Source organism: Panthera uncia, chromosome A2 (genome assembly GCF_023721935.1).
Source record: "Panthera uncia isolate 11264 chromosome A2, Puncia_PCG_1.0, whole genome shotgun sequence".
Taxonomy (NCBI): domain Eukaryota; kingdom Metazoa; phylum Chordata; class Mammalia; order Carnivora; family Felidae; genus Panthera; species Panthera uncia.
In genome coordinates, this window is record NC_064816.1 from 162,557,486 (window position 1) to 162,578,583 (window position 21,098).

The following is a 21,098-nucleotide window of genomic DNA, read 5'->3' on the forward strand; positions in this document are numbered from 1 at the left end:
AAAAAGGCAGTCTCTTCAACAAATACTATTGGGAAAACCGGAGAGCTACATGCAAAAGAGTGAAACTGGACTACTTTCTTTCACCATATACAAAAATAAACTCAAAATGGATTAAAGACCTAAATGTGGGACCTGAAACCATAAAAATCCTTGAAGAGAGCACAGGCAGTAATTTCTGACATTGGCTGTAGCAACACTTTTCTAATATGTCTCCTGAGACAAGGGAAACAAAAGCAAAAATAAACTATTGGGACTACATCAAAATAGAAAAGCTTCTGCACAGCAAAGGAAACAATCAAAAAACTAAAAGACAATGTACAGAATGGGAGAAGATATTTGCAAATGACATATCTAATAAAGGGCTACTATCCAAAATGTAAAAAGAACTGATACAACGCAACACCCAAAAAACAAATAACCCAATTTAAAAATGGACAGAAGATAGACAGGAACAGACATTTTTCCAAAGAAGACATCCAGATGGCCAACAGACACATGGAAACATGCTCAACATCACTCACCATCAGGGAAATGCAAGTCAAAACCACAATGAGATATCACCTCACACCTGTCAGAATGGCTAAAATAAAACACACAAGAAATAAGTGTTGACAAGGATGTGGAGAAAAATGAATCTTCATGCACCGTTGGTGGAAACGCAAACTGGTGCAACCACTGAGGAACAGTATGGAGGTTACTCAAAAAATTAAAAATAGAACTACCTACCATCCAGTAATTTCACTACTGGGTAGTTACCCAAAGAACACAAACACACCCATTCAAAGGGATACATACACCCTTGTTTATTGCAGCATTATTTACAGTAGCCAAATTATGGAAGCAGCCCAAGTGTCCATCAACTAATGAATGGATAAAGAAGTGGTATATATACAATGGAATATTACTCAGCCATTAAAAATTATATCTTGCCATTTGCAACATGGATGGAACTAGAGAGTGTAATGCTATGTGAAATGTCAGTTAGAGAATGACCAATACCATCCGATTTCACTCAAATGTGGAATTAAACAAAACAAATGAGCAAAGGAAAAAAAATAAAGAGACAAACCAAGAAACAAACTCTTAACTACAGAGAACACACTGATGGTTACCAGAGGTGGGTGGGGAAACAGGTGATGGATATTAAGGAGTGCATTTTTACTGATGAGCACTGTGTAATATATAGAATTGTTGAATCACTATATTGTACACTCAAAACTAATATAACACTGTATGTTAACTGTACTGGAATTAAAATTTAAAACCTTCAAAAAAAACGGGGGGAGGGGTAGGACATCATCAATACAGCAACAGAGTTTTCTAGTGTCTTACCTCAAAAGAAACCAGATTTTGAAAATCGCCCACAGAAAAGACAGCCTCTGCGGAAGTCCAGGAGTCTAATGGAGTCTAATGGAGGATTTTGTTGGAGCACGTGCTACTACTACTACTGATGATGAGGAGGAGGAGGAGGATGATGAGGATGATAATTCAAGACTGGGTGCACTGTAAAGGGGAAGACCGTTTCATGTCACCCCACCCCCAAGGCAGCACAGCACAGGGTCAAGAGTCCTTCTTGATCCCTCCCTTCTCCTATGGGGTAGAGGCGGGCAGTGCAAGCATGTGAGTGAGCATCCGGCTTCCCCAGCTGTGTAGGAGGTAGGGGTACCTGAAGGCCTGCCAGTGAGCCATTGGGGTCACCTTGCCTGTTGATTCCCCCCAGATGACCCACAGGTACCCCTATTGCCCCATTCATCACCCACACACCTCCCAACCCCATGACCAGCTCCTTGTGCGTGCCCCCACAGAAGCAAGCTTCTGCAGATGGTTGGTGAGCCTGTGCAGAAAAGCTAGCCAGACTTTTTTGGGTTTTTTTGTGTTTTTTTTTTTAATGTTTATTTATTTTTGAGAGAGCAAGCGGGAGCAGGATGGGGCAGAGAGAGAGGAGACAGAATCTGAAGCAGGCTCCAGGCTCCAAGCTGTCAGCACAGAGTCCCACGCAGGGCCCAAACCCACAAACTGTGAGATCATGACCTGAGTCGAAGTCAGATCTTAACCGACTAAGCCACCCAGGCACCCCAGAAAAGCCAGCCAGACTTTGAGACCAGGAGAAACCACACAAACTTGAGAAATTCAGCACTTTCCCAGAGAAAGCAAAAGGGAGGCTGTCAGCAGCTGGCCCATTTCCGCAGGACATTTAAGAATTCCTTCTCAGGGCGCCTGGATGGCTCAGTCAGTTAAGCATCCGACTCTTGGTGTCAGCTCAGGTCATGATCTCAGGGTTCGTGGGTTCAAGTCCTGTGTCAGGCTCTGCATTGACAGTGTGGAGCCTGCTTGGGATTCTCTGTTTCTCCCTCTCTCTCTGCCCCTCCCTCACTCTCTCTCTCAAAATAAATAAATAAACTTAAAAAACAAAAAAAGGGAATTCCTTCTCAAGAGAACACAAGTGTGGATCAGCCTTATTTAGCCACAGAGAAGGTCTGAAAAAACCTCAAACTCCCTCACAGCCCTTGTGGTTACTAACTGATCCTGATAATTCTAGGACCAAACTAGACAAGCAGCTTCTAAAATACTTGGCTTATTTAAGCAAAATAACTCTGGGTCTAGCAAACTTGGAACTTCACAATGACATCAAGGCCTCTCTCCCAATCCTAATGAATCACCAGATACACAGAGCCTGGGGCTTCAGGAAGGATGCAGATATCACCAGCATGTGTTCTTGCCACTTTCCTTCCTTCTCCCAGAGAACTGTAGCCATTCTCCAGTCACAGGCCTGAGAAAGGCAGATGCTAACACTTCTCAGGGACAGCAGAGCAGTGACTGTGGGCTAATGCTCACCCTTTGCAAGCCAGAATGTCACTATGGTCTGTCACCATGGGCCCCCAAACACACCTCATGCCTTTCCCCTGGTGTCTGAGTGTACCCTAGGATGTCAGCCTCAGTAATGTGAGGTATAGATTAGTCCCTGACCATGGAATGAAGTATGGAAGAAACGAGAAAGTCTTTAAGCTCCCCGTCCCTACAAAGATATTAAATTCAAACCAATACTATGGATGAGCAAGCTGGTATATTAATAAAACTGAATACCACTCAACAATAAGGAATGAACTACAAGGGCACCTGGGTGGCTCAGTCAGTTAAGCATCTGACTTCCCCTCAGGTCATGATCTCACGGTTCGTGGGTTCAAGCCCCACGTCAGGCTCAGTGCTGACAGCTCAGAGCCTGGAGCCTGCTTTGGATTCTGTATCTCCCTCTCTCTGCCCCTTCCCTGCTCATACTCTGTCTCTCAACAATAAATAAATGCTAAAAAAACAAACAAAAAAAAATGGAAGAAGCCAGACACAGAAGAGTACCTGTGTGATTTCATTTCATGAAGTTTATAAACCAGCAACACACCCCCCTGGTGACGGAAATCTGAACAGTCGGCTACTTCCTGCAAGAGTGAGGGCAGGAGAGAACTTTCTAGGGTGATGGAAATGTTCTAATCTTGATTGGGGTATTATGGGCTATTTGGTTAAATATACTTTTTAAAACTCATCAAACTATAAACTTAAGATCAGTGAGTTTTATTACATGTAAGATATTAAGTTTTGTTTTTAAATGTTTATTTTTGAGCACACACACAAGCCGGGGAGGGGCAGAGCGCAAGAGAGAGAATCCCAAGCAGGCTCCGCACTGTCAGCACACAGCCCGATTCGGGGCTCAATCTCACAAACCTTGAAATCATGACCTGAGCTGAAACCAAGAGTCGGATGCTTAACCGACTGAGCTACCCAGGTGCCCCAAGTTATTCAGTTTTTTTAAAAATAGGAATTTCTCTGGAACTTCAGAGATCTGTACTCCTGTCAAAGATTTGAACAATGCCGGGTACTGACTTCCATCACATGGCCTTTACCGTAGCATGGCCTGCATAAGAAGGCAGAAGCGTCTTGGAGAAGTCACGACCATGGCAAAAATGTAAGAAGATACCAGGCCTGGGACTGAACTTGGCAGCTGTCACTCCCGAGTCCTGCTACAGCCAGAGCTCACTACAGGACCAACCAAGGAAGGGGGCAAGCATGACCCTGAATTGGGAGGGCCCTGCGTATGGCACGGAAGTTCTGGGGACATGTGGGACCTGGCACAGCACCACTGCCAAGAAGGAAGAGTAGTCCCGGGCGCCTGGTTGGCTCAGTCGGTTGAGTGTCTGACTACTGACTTCGGCTCAGGTCATGATCTCACGGTTGGGGAGACGGAACCCCACCTCGGCCTCTGCACTAACAACGCGAGCCTGCTTGGGATTCTCTCCCCCCACCCCCCAGCTCTGCCCTGCCCTGTGTACAGTCTCTCTCAAAATAAAAAAACATACAAAAATAAATAAAATAAAATAAAATAAAATAAAATAAAATAAAATAAAATAAAATAAAAAGAAGAGTGGTCTTCGGGAACTCTCAGGATTGGGAGGTGTGCATTCTTCCATTTCCTGGATAGACCTGCAAGCTGCCAATTTTGTGAGGCCCCAAATCAAAAGCTTTTCCAACTACAGGGCAAGCTGCTTTGCCATTTGTCATAAAGCAGGGCCAAAGTTTCCATACAGATGGGGCCTGTACTCTCCTGTAGAAAAGTGTTAACACAGGGTGAGCTCCTGGATTTTGAAGCATGAGCAGGCACTTTGCGGCATTTTCTTCTTGAGAAAATTATTTTGGCTTGCCACAGACCCTTAGAAATGAACGCTTGGGTTACCTCAGCAGAAGACCTCCACCAAATGTCCAGGGGGATGTGGAATGGGAGGCAAGAAGGGGGAGTCACAGAGCTCCAGCCACCAACCAGCACTGGCCCCAGGCCATTTCCCCTCGTGTTCCTTTCCCGTCTCTGTGGTGTACATGTTATGCATTTCAGCTCATTTCACGGTCCCATCCTGTCACCCACTACTGAACACAGCTGTGCTATTTAATGACATGAGTACCACTGGGACTGCAGATCACGGACTACACCCAGGCAGCCCTACAGGAGGATCAGAAACTCACTCCAGGAGGGTCTCCCTGCTGGGAATGGTTGTGTTGTGTTGGGTTGTGTTATGTTGTTGGCCAGGAGGCTCTGCTGTATCCCATGTGTACTGAGCGGAAAAGCACTTGTGGGCAGGTGCTCCAGAATGGAAGTGTGAGCTTTTCGAGGGAAGTTGCCCAACATCTGAGTTTCCTACACTTGCATGAGTTTTGGTGGAAGATGGGGTCAGTATGCTTGCTGTGGCTGCTGCAACGGGAATGACCACAAACTTTGGGGTTTCACACAACACAAACTCATTCTCTCAGTTCTGGAGGCCAGCAGTCCACGGCCTCACTGGCATAAACAAAGGCTTTGTGGGGTCACACTCTCTCTGAAGCCTGAGTGGGAGGATTCGTGCGTGCCTTCTCCAGCTTCTGGCAGCTGCCTGCAGTTCAAGGCTCCCAGCCACATCCCTCCAGTCTCCACCTCTGTGGTCAAATCTGCCTTCTGTGCGTGTGACCAATCAGCCCCCGGCTCCCTGATAAGGACACTTGTGATGGCACCAGGGTCCACCGGATAAAGCAGGGTAACATCCCCCAACTCAAGATCCTAAACTTCATCACATCTGCAAAATCTATTTTTCCATATAAGGTAATATTGACAGATTCCAGGGATTATAACAAATACATTTAAGTAATATACAGATATATAAACATATATATTTATTTAAGTAATCTCTATACTCATCGTGGGGCTCAAACTCATGGCCCCAAGATCAAGAGTGCATGCTCCACCAACTGAGCCAGCCAGGTGCACCTGTAACAAATATTTTGGGGGGCCATTACCCAGACTACCACAGGGTCCCTCAGTGAGCACGCATCCCACATGCCATGTTTATCTCAGAAAAATCTCGTAAAATGATCTACCCTAGAGACTTATCAACATGGGCTTTTGGCAAGACGGGAGAATGTGCATTTGAGTGGAAACTATCATCCATAAAACTCATTTTCTTCCACAAGGAGAGCAAGAGCTACCACTCAGTGTTAAGTCCACTTGGGGGTGACCAGCGTGGGCTGCTGTGCAGACAGGGCCAGCACGCGCCGTGAGGTGTGATACTCACGGGACGACCGTGGAGCTGGGGTAAACACTGCCTCAGCTGAACCTGGAGAGGCCGTAGTGTTGAGTCCGTTCTATCGTGAGAGTTGATTTACGGGCAAGAATTGGAAGCCTGACTCGTGTTTTCTTTCGTACGCCTGTCCTTGCCACGCCCGTCTGTCTGTCTGTCCGTCTGGGAGGCAGGAGATTCAGAACCCTTTTGAAACCATTCTGCGTGTGCTTCTCAAATACATTTGTTACATTTGCTGTGTCACCAGTGGAAGGAGCTTCATGTGCCATGAGTGACAGAGGCTGAAGAGATGTCCCCAAGGGACACAGGACTCCCTGTCAGATGCTGGTGCCAGGAATCTAGAGAAATGTAAATCAGGAAATTTCCCTTCCTAGAAAAAATACCAAAAAAAGGCTGCAACATGACAGAAAAGCCACCTATTACAACACATTAGCAGCAGAATTAAGACATCTCTGCCGAAATTAATCCTTCGGAAATATCCTTTATTTTAGAAAGAAGCGTGGTTCAGTCACAAGTTAGCTATAAAAGATGCCAGAACATCCATGAGAACCTGGGCCTGTGAGAGGCAGCCACAGAGACCTCAGGAAGCATGTGCTCCTGGACACGTGTACAGGACGTGCTCCACATGGGACCAGGCAGGCTGAACCCTAGCCCGCCATGCACAGCCACTCTCTGCTCCAGGAGCACAGGGAATGAGAGGCCTTCGCTCGACTGACACTTAGCGTGACCCATTGTCCAAAGCCAATGCCGTGTGCCCTGCCCCCAGTTCTCAGTTCTCATGCAAAGAACAAACCACCGGTTAGCCATCAGTGGTCCCAAAGGGGCACTGCATTTTACACGGAATATTTTCAAACTAAACAAGGTGGTATAGCCTTCCTCCTCGTTTTCTTATTATTCAATTCTGAGGGTTACCTCGAGAAATAGTTCTCACCTTAGAAACAACTTATAGTTTAAATGTTTTGTGCTAGAACAGTTTTTAAAGAGTCACCCTTCTTCACAGCTCTGCAGTGAGCAAAGGGCTGACTAGTCTGCTAGAGACAGTCCCGTAACAAGGGCCTTGTTTCTAAGGTGGGCAGGGGCCCACTGGGTGGTGGCGGCACTAGACAGGCCTCAGGAAGTGGGAGCCCTTAGTGTTGGGCCCACGTGGAGCCCCCACCCCTGCCCTGTGGCGGGTTTCATGCCACCAAGCTAGCACTGTGTGGCTGATGATGCGGTGGCACCAACCATGACCAACTTGGTCACACCATGTCTCCGCTGTTTGGTGCCTCATCCCTGGAGGGCGCTTTTGTGAGGCTTGTGCTGTGGAACCTTCCTGCGTGTTTTGCCTATACTACTGACCAGGCTGACCACCCAGGACACTAGCTCAGGCCATTCACTGGCCATGAGGAATCCAGACCAATGTGTATGAACAACAGTGACCACCCAGGCTTACCTCTCAATCCGCAGCACACTTTAAAACCCCCATGCCCAGCCACCTCTTGCTCACACGGCCTGATTCAGCATGATGCCCTAGCTGGTGGCCTCCAGCAAGGTGTCCAGATAGCAGGATTTCTTCGGAACTGTGACAGAAGATGAGAAGATTAACAGGACTTTGGGGAAAAACTATATATATTTTTGTTCATTTCATATGAATGCCAAATGTCCCTAATATTCTTTTCCAAGGATGGAAAAGATGTTTGCCCATTCAGAAACCATCCACTCCAAGTCCGGGGCCAGGTTGGCCTGCGTGAGCAGAGATGTCACGGCTGCTAACACCTGGGGTGGCAGCATCCACCTTGTCCTCCGGGCTCTATTTGGCTTTGTGGGAGCCAAGCCATGAGCTGAAGGCAAGGAGATGGCTCCGCCCACCTATTTTCCTCAGCTCTTCCCTGTGGCACCTGTTTCCATCACTCCTGTTGGATGTGATGTCATGCTTCACTTGCTGGCTCAGGAGGGCGGGGCTGTTTCTGAGGCCTCCATGTGGCCTTCTGCACAACCATGTCCTCATAGGCCAGCGGGCCAGTCTCCATTTATTACCTGGAACCCAGGGCCGTCCCGCACCCGTGTCAGCTCACACCCAGGATCTTTACAATGTTCGGGGATCACCTTTTCCCAGAGCCCCAGGATCTCTGGTCATAGGCCCCTTTGGGGACAGAACTACATACACTTCCTTCTTTTGGGGTACCTGGCCTCTTGGTAACTCACAGCTCAGGTCTGGAACCCGGACAAAAGAATGAGAATTCTCACTGGGGCCACTTGACTTCCTTGGGTGGTAGAGACTGACCAGACTCCTTACTGCCCATCTACTGTGGGACGCTGCATTCCAGAGCCCTCTCTGACTCTCCTGGGCTGGGACAAGACCTCTGGCCTTGTCTTCTTTTCGATTATTGCCTCCACCCGTCTGACGTTCACTTCCCGCCAGCTGGTTGTCTTGGTCAGGGCCCTGTAATCTCATGGCTGTCAAAGAGCTTAGTTCCATAACGGCCTATCTCACCATCAGCCTGTCCCCAGGGTAGACATCTGGCTTCAGTGAGCAGTGTCCTCCCATGGAACGTAGCCCTGCAGTGGGTTTTGTGGCCCTGTGTAGAGCCCACACCAGCACATGCACCTCTCTGAGCCTCCTTCCACGGTTTGCACAGTGGTTCTGGCATCTTCACTGTGGGGCCATCACTTCTTCCACGCACCTGGGAGCTGGCCTAGTGGAGTGTTCACAGCTGGAGAGATCCGTGTCTGAGTGCTCCCAAGTTGAAAACACATCCTTTGACAAAGATGTGTATGCTCTCTCTTCCTCACAGCTGATTAAATTTTCGTTAAATATTGAATACAAAAGAATATAACATGTATAAGGTTATGAACAGTAAAATGAGCACGCAAATACCTGCTTCCAGTTTATTTCTACTGTAACCTCTGAAGAATCTCACACACCCTCCCAACTTTCCCTGCCATACTGTGTTCTGAATTTTGTTATCTTCCCTTGCTTATTGATATATTATCAATACATATTAATAATAGTATATTGAGATGTTGTGTGAACATAGGCAATAGAGTGTTCAGTTTTACATGTTTTTAAACTTTCCAGAAGGAAATCACACTGTTTTTCTATGACTTGCTCTTTTCCTCAACATCACGCTCCCTGAGGTGCCGTCCGCCGTGTCCCGCCATCCCCATGGAGCAGGAGCAACGGCTGCCCCACCCCCAGAAGGGAGTCGGCGCTATTTCCACCCGGCTGCTACAGACACTGGAGCTCCGAGGGTCCTCGTGCTTGTGCACAGGAACTTCTCCAGGGTGTATGCCCAGAGGAGGATTTTATGAACTCTTTTGGCCCAATAAAAACTGAATTATGTTTTTTCACAAATTGGATTATTTTTCCCATCAAGACTGACACGAGATAAAAGAGAAAAACCTGACTATTCTGAAAACTCATGTATAAATTTAAAAAACTAATTAACCTCTTCCCACAAAGAAAACACTCAGCTCAGACAGATTGAGTTGAGTGTTAACAACAAATCCAAGGAATTATTTCTAATCTTACACAAACTCTTCCAGGAATATAGAAAGACAGAACATTCTTCAATTCATTTTTTTAAAGGATTTTTAAGTAATCTCCCCCAGTGTGGGGCCCAAACTCAACTCTGAGATCAAGAGTCACATGCTCCACCAGCTGAGCCAGGCAGGCGCCCCTCGGCTCATTTCTTAATACTAAAACAAACACAGGCAAGGGCAAGAAAGAAAAAAAAAAATTACATTCACCAATACAGAATATGTCTTAGTTGGCAAAGATGTCTAGAAAGTCTTATGTTCAAAATTAGCTAAAATAAGCACCCCTAACTCCCCTTTCTCAATTATCCCTCAAAAAACCCTTACCCTGACCGCTCATAACTGTGGTTAACAGTCTGTTTCTGGATCTTCTTCAAGAGACAGAGGCAGTGAACTTGCTCTTTACCTTTTAGCTGGGGCAGAGGACACAAGTAAGCAAATGAAGACGGTCTCCCGTTGCATTTGTCACAATGCAGAAATTGTGGCTAACAGGGAGATGGACACAGACCTGGCCCTCTGCTGACACCATGTCAGCTCTCAGAAAGAAAAGATACCAGTGATTCACCTTCAGACCGAAGGACTCGGTTCTCTGTCACTCATATTTAGAGCCAGCGGCCTGTCTTGACATCCAGCAAAGCAGCATCAAGACGAGGAGAGGAGGCTTCTACAGGACCCCCCATGGCTCCTCCCCCTGAACCTGGCACCCTCTTCTTAGCACCTTCTACTCTTGGCACAATTCAACCCTTGTCTCTAAAGGGGAAGACACATACTAAGATTTTTAAATAAAGTACACAAACAGATGTTGTCATTGCTTTTATTAGTCATAGTCTCAAGCAATATTATATATATAAAAGTCATTTTTAAAACAACCAAGTTTGCTAGAAAAGTGTTTCTTCCCCCTTTGCGCCACGGGTTTCCACACCACTAATACCTAGAGTCCTTTACGTTAAATATATTATTCATGCAGGCACCAGGCAAAAACCTAACCACCTTTGAATTTCCTGCTTCTAACTCCCCAAGTAAGTCCCACTCCTATGACACAGATTATCAACATTAGAAACACTAGGAAAATACACATTCAGTTCATTTTCACGAAGTCCTTTTCCTCTGTTCTCACCCGACCAAAGATGTTAGGTTGGTTATGAATTCAGAAGTGCTCCCAAAGTCCTCGATGACGATTCATAGAGAAACCTGACACGCAAAGAAAGATAATTAATAACAAATCAATGACCAAAATACCCAAACATACACTTTTACAAAATAAAACTAGAAATGGTTTGCAACTGAATATATGCTCAGAGAGAGTGAAATAAATCAGTAACTTCCGCTACTTGCTTCTCACGTAAAATGGAGCACGAATCCCCATCACGAGGAATCAGCACTTAGAGCCGTCATCACTGCTCCCACAGCCAGCAGCAGTTCAGAGCCCAATAAAATGTGCTCACCAGGCCAAGTTTTCCATAGGTGAACTCTCATGTACTCAGAAGTACTCTCATTTGTGAGCATCTAAACCACTACTCGGAGCCACAGCAGACTCATAAACACGTCAAGTGCCTTTCACAATCATGGGCTTTGTTTCCTTCCACAAAAGCACAAGATAAATGAAAACGATTTACCCCAAGACTTGCTCTTACAATGACACTTAGACCCAATCACTCTTAGACCCACCTCACTTCCTCAGGCCCTCCCTTAGATACTCCTCCCCACCCAACAGAGCCAGGTTTGGGCTGACCCCACTCAAGACACTGCCCCAAGCCTTGCAAGGATCCACTTCACATGGGAGCCCTTACCGGGCAGACCTCACACAGGTATGCTCCCTTCCTCCTTTGCCACCTGCTAACCTGGAGGGTCCCAAGCACTACCCTCGGAGAGTATGCGGGCCCCAGACACAAGTACCAACCATTAGCCTCAGTGACATTTCAGCAGGTTCATCGTTCAGCTATCGTCTGCCTGGGTCCCACTCTCCACGGAGACTAACCAACCACGTGGTCTAGAACAGCCCCGTCCAGTATCAGTACAAACAGGCACATAACTAAATTTTCTAGTTGCCTCATTAAAAGAGCTCAAAAGAATAAGGTAAAGTTCATCTTAGTATATTTTATTTAACTCAAGATACCCAAAGGAGGGGGGCGCCCGGCTGGCCCAGTGAGCAAAGCATCCGACTCTTGATCCCAGGGTTGTGGGTTCAAGCCCCACGTTGACTCTGAAGCCACACACACACTGATATATTTTACAATGTTTTTTTTCACACCATCTTCTGAACCCAGGGCCTACTTTGTATCTCATTTCGGAGCCACGGCTCAGAGTCGCCACATCTCATGTTGTCAATTTCCACAAGTAACAAAGTGGCCGGTGCAGGGGCAGCACAAATCTAGAGAAATTCTGAGGTTTTTCTCTTTACCCTGGAATTCAGTAATTTTATTCAGACTTACTTAGGTGTTATTCCACACAGAATTTAGTGAAACAAACAAAAAAAGAATTTTTAAAATTACACATTTCTTCCACTGGGAAATCTTCTATTGTTTGCTGAATTACTGCTTTTCTTGGGTTTATTTCTCATCTGTCTTTACCCATGACTCATCTTCTTCAGTATCTAGTCTGTGTTCTGAGATACTCTTCCAACACGATATTTTAATATGTATTTGTATTTGGGAGAACGCAAGCAGGGGAGGGGCAGAGAGGGGGGACAGAGTGTTGAAATGGGCTCTGAGCTGTCAGCACAGAGCCTGATGTGGGGCTCAAACTCATGAACCGTGAGATCACGACCTGGGCTGAAGTCGGACGCTCAACTGACTGAGCCACCCACATCTTTTAGACTATCTGAATCTGAGTCTCAACAGTGACGTCTCTCCACAACGTCAGGGACATTTTAAATTTAGGGGTTTCAACTCTCCATCCTCCTTCTGGGGTATAACTGAGTTTTTCTTTGAAGACTCTTGTTATTAACTGGCCGGCTGGCCCACCACTGTTACTTGAGTAACGGCTGCTCTGATTGCTTCTCACTGCTCACTACCCTCATGTCTGAGCCCCACAGCCGCCGCAGATAGATCTGAGACGGTGAACGGTTGAGAGGCACAGGCCTGTGGAGGCCACCACCACAGCAGCAAGCTGGAAGGAATGGTGGCAAGCCTTAGTCAAATTACCTCCCTGGGCCAGGGTTCTCAGGTGTGACACAACATATGAACCAAGCGATGTGCTCGCCCACCTGAGTCCCATAGTCTTTAAACATATGTCAGAAGCCGAGTCTTCACAACCCTGTCCACCATCAGGCCCCACTGACTACGGCAGGCTGTGTTCACATGCTGAAGAAAGTCCAATGTGACCACAGCCATGGGAGGAACAGACAAAATCAATTTTCTGAGAAAAACAATTAATAAGACAAACAAGGCCGGTCTTTATTTACGTATAGTTTTAAATTATCTACACCAAGGTCCACTGGGTATTGATGATGATAAAAGCATGCTTTTAAATGAGCTATAAAAAGCATCCAGTCCCAAAATCATTTTAAAAAGACTATTAAAATTTCATGCAGGAGAATAAAATAATATTACTCATCAATACTTGATAACAAAAAAGAGGTGATTTTTTTCAGGGAGTACTCCTTTCCTTCAAGGTCTAATAACAATATTTCATGTTGGGGATTGCATATAACACTATCAAAGTTGCCTACATATGGTCATAATTAATATGGCAAATAACTTGCTTATAATATGATTACAATTCATTTACTCAGTGGGAAAATTCATGATATAGCCTGAATCCTAGGAAATTTTATACTTCTAAAATTTCTAATTGTATATTTATTGCTATTTTCAGACTATTCACGAAAGTAATAAAAATAACATACTCGGCATTTAAAGGCACCAGCATGCTGGCAAATGTACACCGTTCCTCCTGAGAGACTAAGTCCAATTTACAGGATGCTACTCTGGGGGAGGCAGGTGCAGTGCAATGAGAAGCATTTTTTATTTAGTACCCAACAGACCAGGTAACGAAATACTAGCACTGTTAGAGAGAAAAGTAGTATAATCACTAAGAAAATGTTCACTTCTGAATTAATGCCCCATTGATTAAATTATTAACTGGACCAGTGGTTTCCACCAGAGTCTTAAAGATACTGACTTGTCTTAATGTATCTACCCCAACATCAAATCAGTAACATTTTCAAATTTAGTCTTAAATCTTGTCTATTTTCCATTAGACTGATTTCATTTACTTATTTTTTTTTTGGAATGTTTTATTTATTTTTGAGAGAGAGAGAAAGAGAGAGAGAGAGCGAGCATGAGCAGCGGAAGGGCAGAGAGAAAGGGAAACACAGAATCCAAAGCAGGCTCCAGGCTCTGCACTGTTAGCACAGAGCCCAACTCAGGACTCGAACCCACACACAGCAAGATCATGACCTGAGCTGAAGTCAGATGCCCAACTGACTGAGCCACCCAGGTGCCCCTACATTGATTTTTTTTTTTTTTTTTAAGATACTGGCTTTTCTACAGTGTGTTTCTTGCATATTTAAGAAGCCCAAGCTTCATAGTCCATACCTATTTTTTTAGGATGTTTCCTCCTTAACGGGAAGAACTCTGCCAACAGTTAGTTATCAGCTCTGAATATCCTTTACTTTCCACAGTGTGAAGTTTGAATTTCTAAGGCTTTTTTTTTCCTCTCAATATAACATGATACAAATACTCACCTTAAAACCCTGTGCAAGTGGAAATTTCAGAAATTTCTAGGGGCGCCTGGGTGGCTCTGTCAATTGAGCATCCAGCTCCTGATTTCAGCTCAAGCCATGATCTCATGGTTGAGGGATCAAGCCCCACATTGGACTCTGCACTGACAGCACAGAGCCTGCTTGGGATTCTCTCTCTCCCTCTCTCTTTGCCCCTCCCCTGCTCACGCTCTGTCTCTCTCTCAAAATAAGTAAACATTTAAAAAAAAAACCCTATCCTTGCAAATGTTATTTCTAAAAGCAAAAAAATCTTGTAAAATGCTTGGACTTGAGATTGTTACCACATCCTATGAAAATACCTTATCACATTTACAGTTTGTAATTCTGATGCGCCTGGTAAAAATATTTATGCTGCCACGTGTTTTCTGAAATATACAAACACTCCTCATTTCCTCCAAATCGAAGATCAATTCCCTCTTCCCCGTAAGTGTCTAGAAATAAAACAAGCTCATGAAACCTAGAGTCTGTTGGGTTTCTCCTTCAAATATACAGTTGCAAACTCGACCTTATTAAAACACATGGTAAATATTCAATAGTCTTTAGGATGAAGCACATAATTGAACGCATTCCCCTTGCTCATGACCGAGGTCTTGCAAATCCCCATCTACTCCAGTGCCCCGCTCCATACCCTGTCAAGGCCTGGTGCTAGTATGCCTGGTCCATGGGGGCTTTCTCTTCCCGGTTCTGACCACTGCAGAGAGCCCCGCCTCCTCCAGGAGACCCCAACGGCACAAGTGGCACCTCAGCCCACTGCCCCCACCAGGCCCCACAGAGCAGCCGCCCAGCCAGCATCCGCCTGACCAAAGCAGCACACGAGCTCACGGGACTGGGAGAGGGCTCCAGCTTTGGTTCCAGCAGATCCCCTGCCCCCAGAGCTTGGATTTCCAGCGAGTTCTGCCAGACGGCCTCAGGACTACTCCATCTGGGGAGCAGTCTCAGCGCTGGGGCAAAGGTGCTCCTCACATCTGCCTTTCCTCTATGCTTTGGAGTTCGCTTTAACTCCCACCAGCCAGTAACTCTTCGACCAACACCCTGAGAAGGATTTCTGACATGGAGACCTCCCTGTCCTGGTCACAGTGTGGTTCTGCCTTCTGACTGGAATGCCACAAACACTCAGGAAACACCAAAGGAGGCTGGTACAATTGTCTTAATAGCAGACAAAATGGACTTTATGGGGAAAGCATTACCAGAGATAAAGAGAGACCCTTCATAAAAATAAAAGGGTCGATTTATTACGAAGATGTAGGAGTTCTAAATTCATGTGCACCTGGTATCAGGATCACAAAAGATATAAAGCACAACCCCTCTTATCAGAAATGGACAGATCCAGCAGGCAGAAAATCATTAAGAACATGGTTGAACTCAACAGCACCATCAATCGACTGCATACAATTAATAACAACAGTGTATAAAAACTTCTCCACGGCCAACTGGGATTTATTCCAAGTATGCAAGGCTGGTTCAACATTCAAAAATGACTTAGTATAGGAGAGCCTGGGTGACTCAGCCAGTTAAGCGTCTAACTTCGGCTCAGGTCACGATCTCACAGTTTGTGGGTTCGAGCCCCACATCAGGCTCACTGTTGTCAGCCTGTCAGTAAAGGGTCTGCTTCAGATCCTCGGTCCCCCTCTCTCTCTCTGCCCCTTCCCCACTTGCTCTCTCTCTCTCAAAAAAAAAAAAAAAAAAAAAAAAAAAAAAAACTTAAAAAAAAAAAAAAAACTAAAAAAAATTGCTTAGTGTAATCCATCATATCAACAGACTAAAAAAGAATATGATAGCATATGATCCTATCAGTAGATGCAGAAAAAGTGTTTGACAAAATCAAACACCAATGCAGAATAAAAACCCTCAGTCAACTAGGAAGGGAACGTCCTCAACTTGGTAAAGAACACCCACAAAATATCTGCAGTTAACGTACTTAATGGTGAGAAAATAGAAGCTTTCCCACTAAGATCAGGAACAAGGCAAGGACGCCCCTTCTCATGACTGCTTTTCAACTGAAAAGCACTGAAGTCCTAGCTAATGTAGTAAGGGAAGGAAAGAAAGGGTACAAAGGTATACAGATAGGAAGAAAAAAATAAAACTGTCTTTGTTCATAATTTAGCAATTTAGAGTTTTCAAGGCCTTTTTGCAAAGGAGAAAGTGACTAAGAAAAGTACTTTCCCAGGCATGCGTGAAACTATTACCAAGTTCAGAGCTCTATTAACATTTAACCTTATGAAATTCAGAAAACAGCAAGAAAAACAGTGTTTGTGGTTGGCCGGAGAATCAAACAACTAAACTAATAACAAGAGTTTACAGCAAGTTGCAGAGCATGTCAAAAACGGTACGTAACAACAAAGGCACTCGGCTGCAGGAGCCCAATGAACACCTTCCTCAGACCAGTCCCTGTGGCACCAACAAGCCCCCCAGGAATGAAGAAATGACAAGTATCTCTTCAAAGTTATGGAGGGACCTTTCCCATCCTCATTGTGGACGCTTGGGGACTGAGCAATTATATCTGAGAAATGCCTACAGTTTCAAAAACATAGCAAACCACCAAAAATAATCTGTCTGGTTTGTATATACATATAAAATAAGCCTGTATGCCTTTACTTTTCTGGAGTAGAATTTACGAGATGACAATTTTGTTTTTCTTTTTGAAGACAAAATCAGGGAGTAAATTAAACATATGTCCAAGGGGTTTCCCAAGCAAGCCTTCTTCCTCACGGCCTGGCTGTAAGCAGCAGGAATGAAAACGTGATCTCAAACGGACGGGCAGGGAACCCACAGCTCTCAGCAAACGTGCCTGGAGCACATCTAGTGCTTTACCTCTCCGTGCTGTCCTCATCCAGGGTGATCTCCATAAACGTCTTCAGTTTTCTGTGAACAGTGGCTGCAACATCCTTCACTCTTGAACTTCTCTGTTTACCTAAGAGGAAGTTATAGTAAAGACAGAGCAACGATTTTAACACTGGCACACAAAAGTAAGCATACTCTGCTATCGATATGGGCACAAGTTCCAGAAGAATGAGCCTCCCCACCCTTCGAGTTAATCTACCCACTGACCTGTGGAACAGGAATCATCCCCTCACAGGGATGTGAAAAGATGGAGTGGACATTTTTGAAAGCACTTCATCAGCCCTTAGGGACAGCTCTAGTGGACAATTCCATGAGCTCTGTCTATGCCATCACCTGTACCTCCATCAGAGATGACAACTGCCACATTTCAGAGTCATCATCAGTGTGGCAAATATTTAAGCACCTGTTAAGTACTAGGTGCTCAGCAGCACCCCAGCCCCTGTCCTCACCCCCTCACGTGGAGAATTTCCCCTCATTCTCCAGGCCTCAACTTGGGTGACAGTCCCTTAGAAGTCTTTTCTGATGCCCAGCCTGGGTAACGCTAGTCACAAAGTGTTATCATGATTCTGTAGGCACGCCATGCATTCAGGCTTACGGAGAGTGCCTATCTCCCTAGAAGCACTCTCTATCTGTAACACGTTATGTCTTCGAAAATCATTTCAACATTAGTAAAGCTGAGCAAAAAATTCAGAAACTTAATGGTAACCTGCAGGGAGATTACTGCATTTTATACTGAGATGAGCATTTTATAAGTATCTCCAATTATTTTTCCGGTACTATTTCAACTGGCTGGGATATTCAGAAAAGGCAAGTGCAAGGCTTAAGCAGAACAGAAGATACATTCATTAAGTATTAACACCAAAACATACCATCATTAGCAAAAATAAATTCAGAACTTTAAACATAGGTAACACATGACAAACCAACAGGAATTCAATTCTGAGGCACAAAGAGGGACATGTAATGGGTCCAGTGGGGAAAGGTGACAGGTGAACAGGACTGCATTAGGAAGCGTGAGCCAGCTGGTTTCCAGGCTAGTACAGGGTTAGCTGAGCAGAGGAAACCCAGCAGACACTGTTTGTGCAGAGCATGGGAGAGCAGGCTACAAGAGCTGGGAGGGTCTGACTGAAAGGGGATGCCACAAACATGGAACCGAATTCCCAAACATTCCATAACAGTTCTGTATGAGATTACACCCAGCAATATCCCAGACAGTATGAGAGAACATTTAACCAACCTTTGTTAATAACCAAAATAATATGCATAACAGCTGTGAGACACACAATGCCTTCAATATCATCAGAAGTAACACACGCCTTTAATTCATCTAAAAATGACCTGCAAAAAATTAATAAATATCTGGAATTATTCTATAGTATATATCCTAAAACTTTATAGGAGGACTAACACAGCCAAGATTCATCAACCACCATGAATTCTAGCTTTCAGGTAACGTGGATTAAACCTTCTAATACGTTCGCTGTAAATGTGCCAAGTCACACAGGTAAGATATTAACATCACATGATGTTGCCAGAAAGAGAATGGGGACATTTTGGTAATTGAAAAAAAGCTACTCTGTATACCCACAATGCACACAAAAAAGATTCAATGTCACTGAAATATAATTTATGGCTGCTAAATATGACGCTTTTTTTAAAGTTTTCATTTTGAATGTATCTGCTATTATAGTCCCTCAGGTATCAGGCAAGTGCAAAACCACTCCTTCCATACTCCATCAGTCCTGCCTGGGCCACAACAAACCCGGAACTGCAGCCAAGTGACACAGGGACAGCACGTACCCAAAGAACCACACTAGTGCTGAACCTAGTCAAGCGTTCTGAGTGTACTTAGGAACAAGTATTTGCTACACATTAACATTTTAAATGTTTCCCTCTAGCTGAATTTTAGTTATGAAAAGCATAACCAGGGACTATTTGGATGGATGGATGGATGGATGTTATAGAAAATTAGAATTTGTTTGTATAATGCAAATTTTTAAAAAAATGCAACTGGTTTTAATTGCTGATTAGAGAACACTATATGAAACACTTTTCTCATGGAAAAATGCATCTTTGAGAAATTCTGAGAGCTCAAAGAATAGACAGAAGCTACTGAGAGCTCACAGTCCAAGTGAGGAGATCAGGGCAATAAAGAGAGCATGGTTACCTGATCACAATCGGAGACTTCATTATTATTCCTATTAAACACCTTGAAAATGGCGGAAGGTCTGAAAGACCCTCGGGCGGGGTGAGCTCTTCTGCATCAGAAACCTAGAAAGAAGTTCCAGACAGATCAGTAATTTCTAAATTGAAATGGAGACAGGGCTAGTTACTTGTTTTATACTGCTATGGGTTTTCATCCAGAAACCCAAAAGAATAATTTTTAATAACTGTTGAAATGTCTACAGTAATTATGATTAATCTATTTTATATTCAGGTGCATATTATTCATCAGACAGAAGTAAAAAGATACATACATCAATGGACAAAACTTTTGTCAAATAGCCTTTAATGTGGTATCATGTTCTGTAAATAATGTGTTTTTATGTGAGTCTAACTTGCTATTCCTACTCATCTAGAATCAGGATTTCTCAGTCCCAGCACAACTGACATCTCGGACTGGCTAATTCCTTGCTGTGGGACGTCCTTGGCACTGCAGGGCTTTGAGCAGCGTCCCAGGCCTCCACCCAGCAGGTCCCGGGCGTGGCCAGTGTCCTCTAGAGGAAGAGAACCACCCGCAGTGGAGTAACATTGGTCTGGATGCATGAAGGGGACTCTGCCTGGATTTATGCCCTTTATCACCAACCTTACAAGTTTAAAGTCATCCATCAGTGGTGAATAAACTGCACGTGCAAATGGCTCCCCGGAAAGACTAAATCCAGAACCCTGCTCTGGAGAGGAGTCGGGGTGGGGGGAGGTTATGCTTTTATTTCAAATCTCACCTTCATACACCCACCACTGGCTCTCACCTACTTCTTAGCTATCAGGTGTGACTACACAGCTCTCCTCAATCAGCCTTTCCATACGCCCACTGGAGGATTCATAATACTAATTTGGATATTAAAGTCAATCATCTTTATGTATGAAATAGCTGTTTCTCATTAAAATGCTGTACATCTTAAATGTAAATGCATTTGTGATACAGACAAATGATTATTGACTGGTTATAATAAAAATCTTGAGATTTTTAGCATATGTAGCAGTAAAATATATAACACGAGCACAGAACAGGAGAATGCTAATCGGAAGAACATTGTTACAAGACTTAAAATGTACAGGCACACTGTAATTTCTGCAGGGAGACTCATGAGTTAAATATGCATATTAAAATCTCCAGAGAAACCACTAGAACTGTTACACAAAGGACAATACAAAGTCAACAGAGAAGAGGGGCGCCTGGGTGGCTCAGTCAGTTGAGCGTCCGACTTCGGCTCAGGTCATGATCTCGCGGTCCGTGAGTTCGAGCCCTGCATCAGGCTCTGTGCTGACAGCTCAGAGCCTGGAGCCTGTTTCAGATTCTGTGTCTCCCTCTCTCTCTGACCCTCCCCTGTTCATGCTCTGTCTCTCTCTGTCTCAAAAATAAATAAACGTTAAAAAATAAATAAAGTCAACAGAAAAGATAAAATGGAACAGTGCAAACACTGCCATTTCATCAAGAAATGGCAGGAAAAGAAGTAGGGGAACTAATAGAAAACAAACATCAAAACGGTCAAATTAAACCCAAATATATTGGGCACCTGGGTGGCTCAATCGGTTAAGTGTCCAACTCCTAATTTCAGCTCAGGTCATGATCTCATGGTTCATGAGATCAAGCCCCACATCAGGCTCTGTGCTGACACTGAGGGAGCCTGCTTGGGATTCTGTCTCTCCCTCTCTCTATCCCTCCCCTGCTCCTGCTCTTAATCTCTCAAAATAAATAAACTTAAAAA

General features: G+C 44.5%; 1 protein-coding gene across 11 annotated transcripts in view; it reads right to left on the minus strand.

Moving 5' to 3' along the window:
• Positions 1 to 7,123: 7,123 nt before the first annotated feature.
• Positions 7,124 to 21,098, minus strand: part of NCAPG2 (non-SMC condensin II complex subunit G2) — a 68,337-nt gene continuing 54,362 nt past the window's right edge. For 7 of the 11 annotated variants that reach the window (XM_049642200.1, XM_049642203.1, XM_049642202.1 and 4 more), the window contains 4 exons: positions 19,337 to 19,440; positions 18,407 to 18,507; positions 17,140 to 17,239; positions 10,406 to 10,796 (listed from right to left, as the gene is read on the minus strand). In XM_049642200.1, the coding sequence (XP_049498157.1) occupies positions 10,745 to 10,796; positions 17,140 to 17,239; positions 18,407 to 18,507; positions 19,337 to 19,440 (357 nt within the window). In that variant the 3' untranslated portion in view covers positions 10,406 to 10,744. Of the gene's footprint in view, positions 7,649 to 8,554; positions 8,864 to 10,405; positions 10,797 to 17,139; positions 17,240 to 18,406; positions 18,508 to 19,336; positions 19,441 to 21,098 lie in introns of those variants that run through there. The other 4 variants (XR_007460165.1, XM_049642204.1, XM_049642210.1 and 1 more) reach the window with 4 other exon arrangements.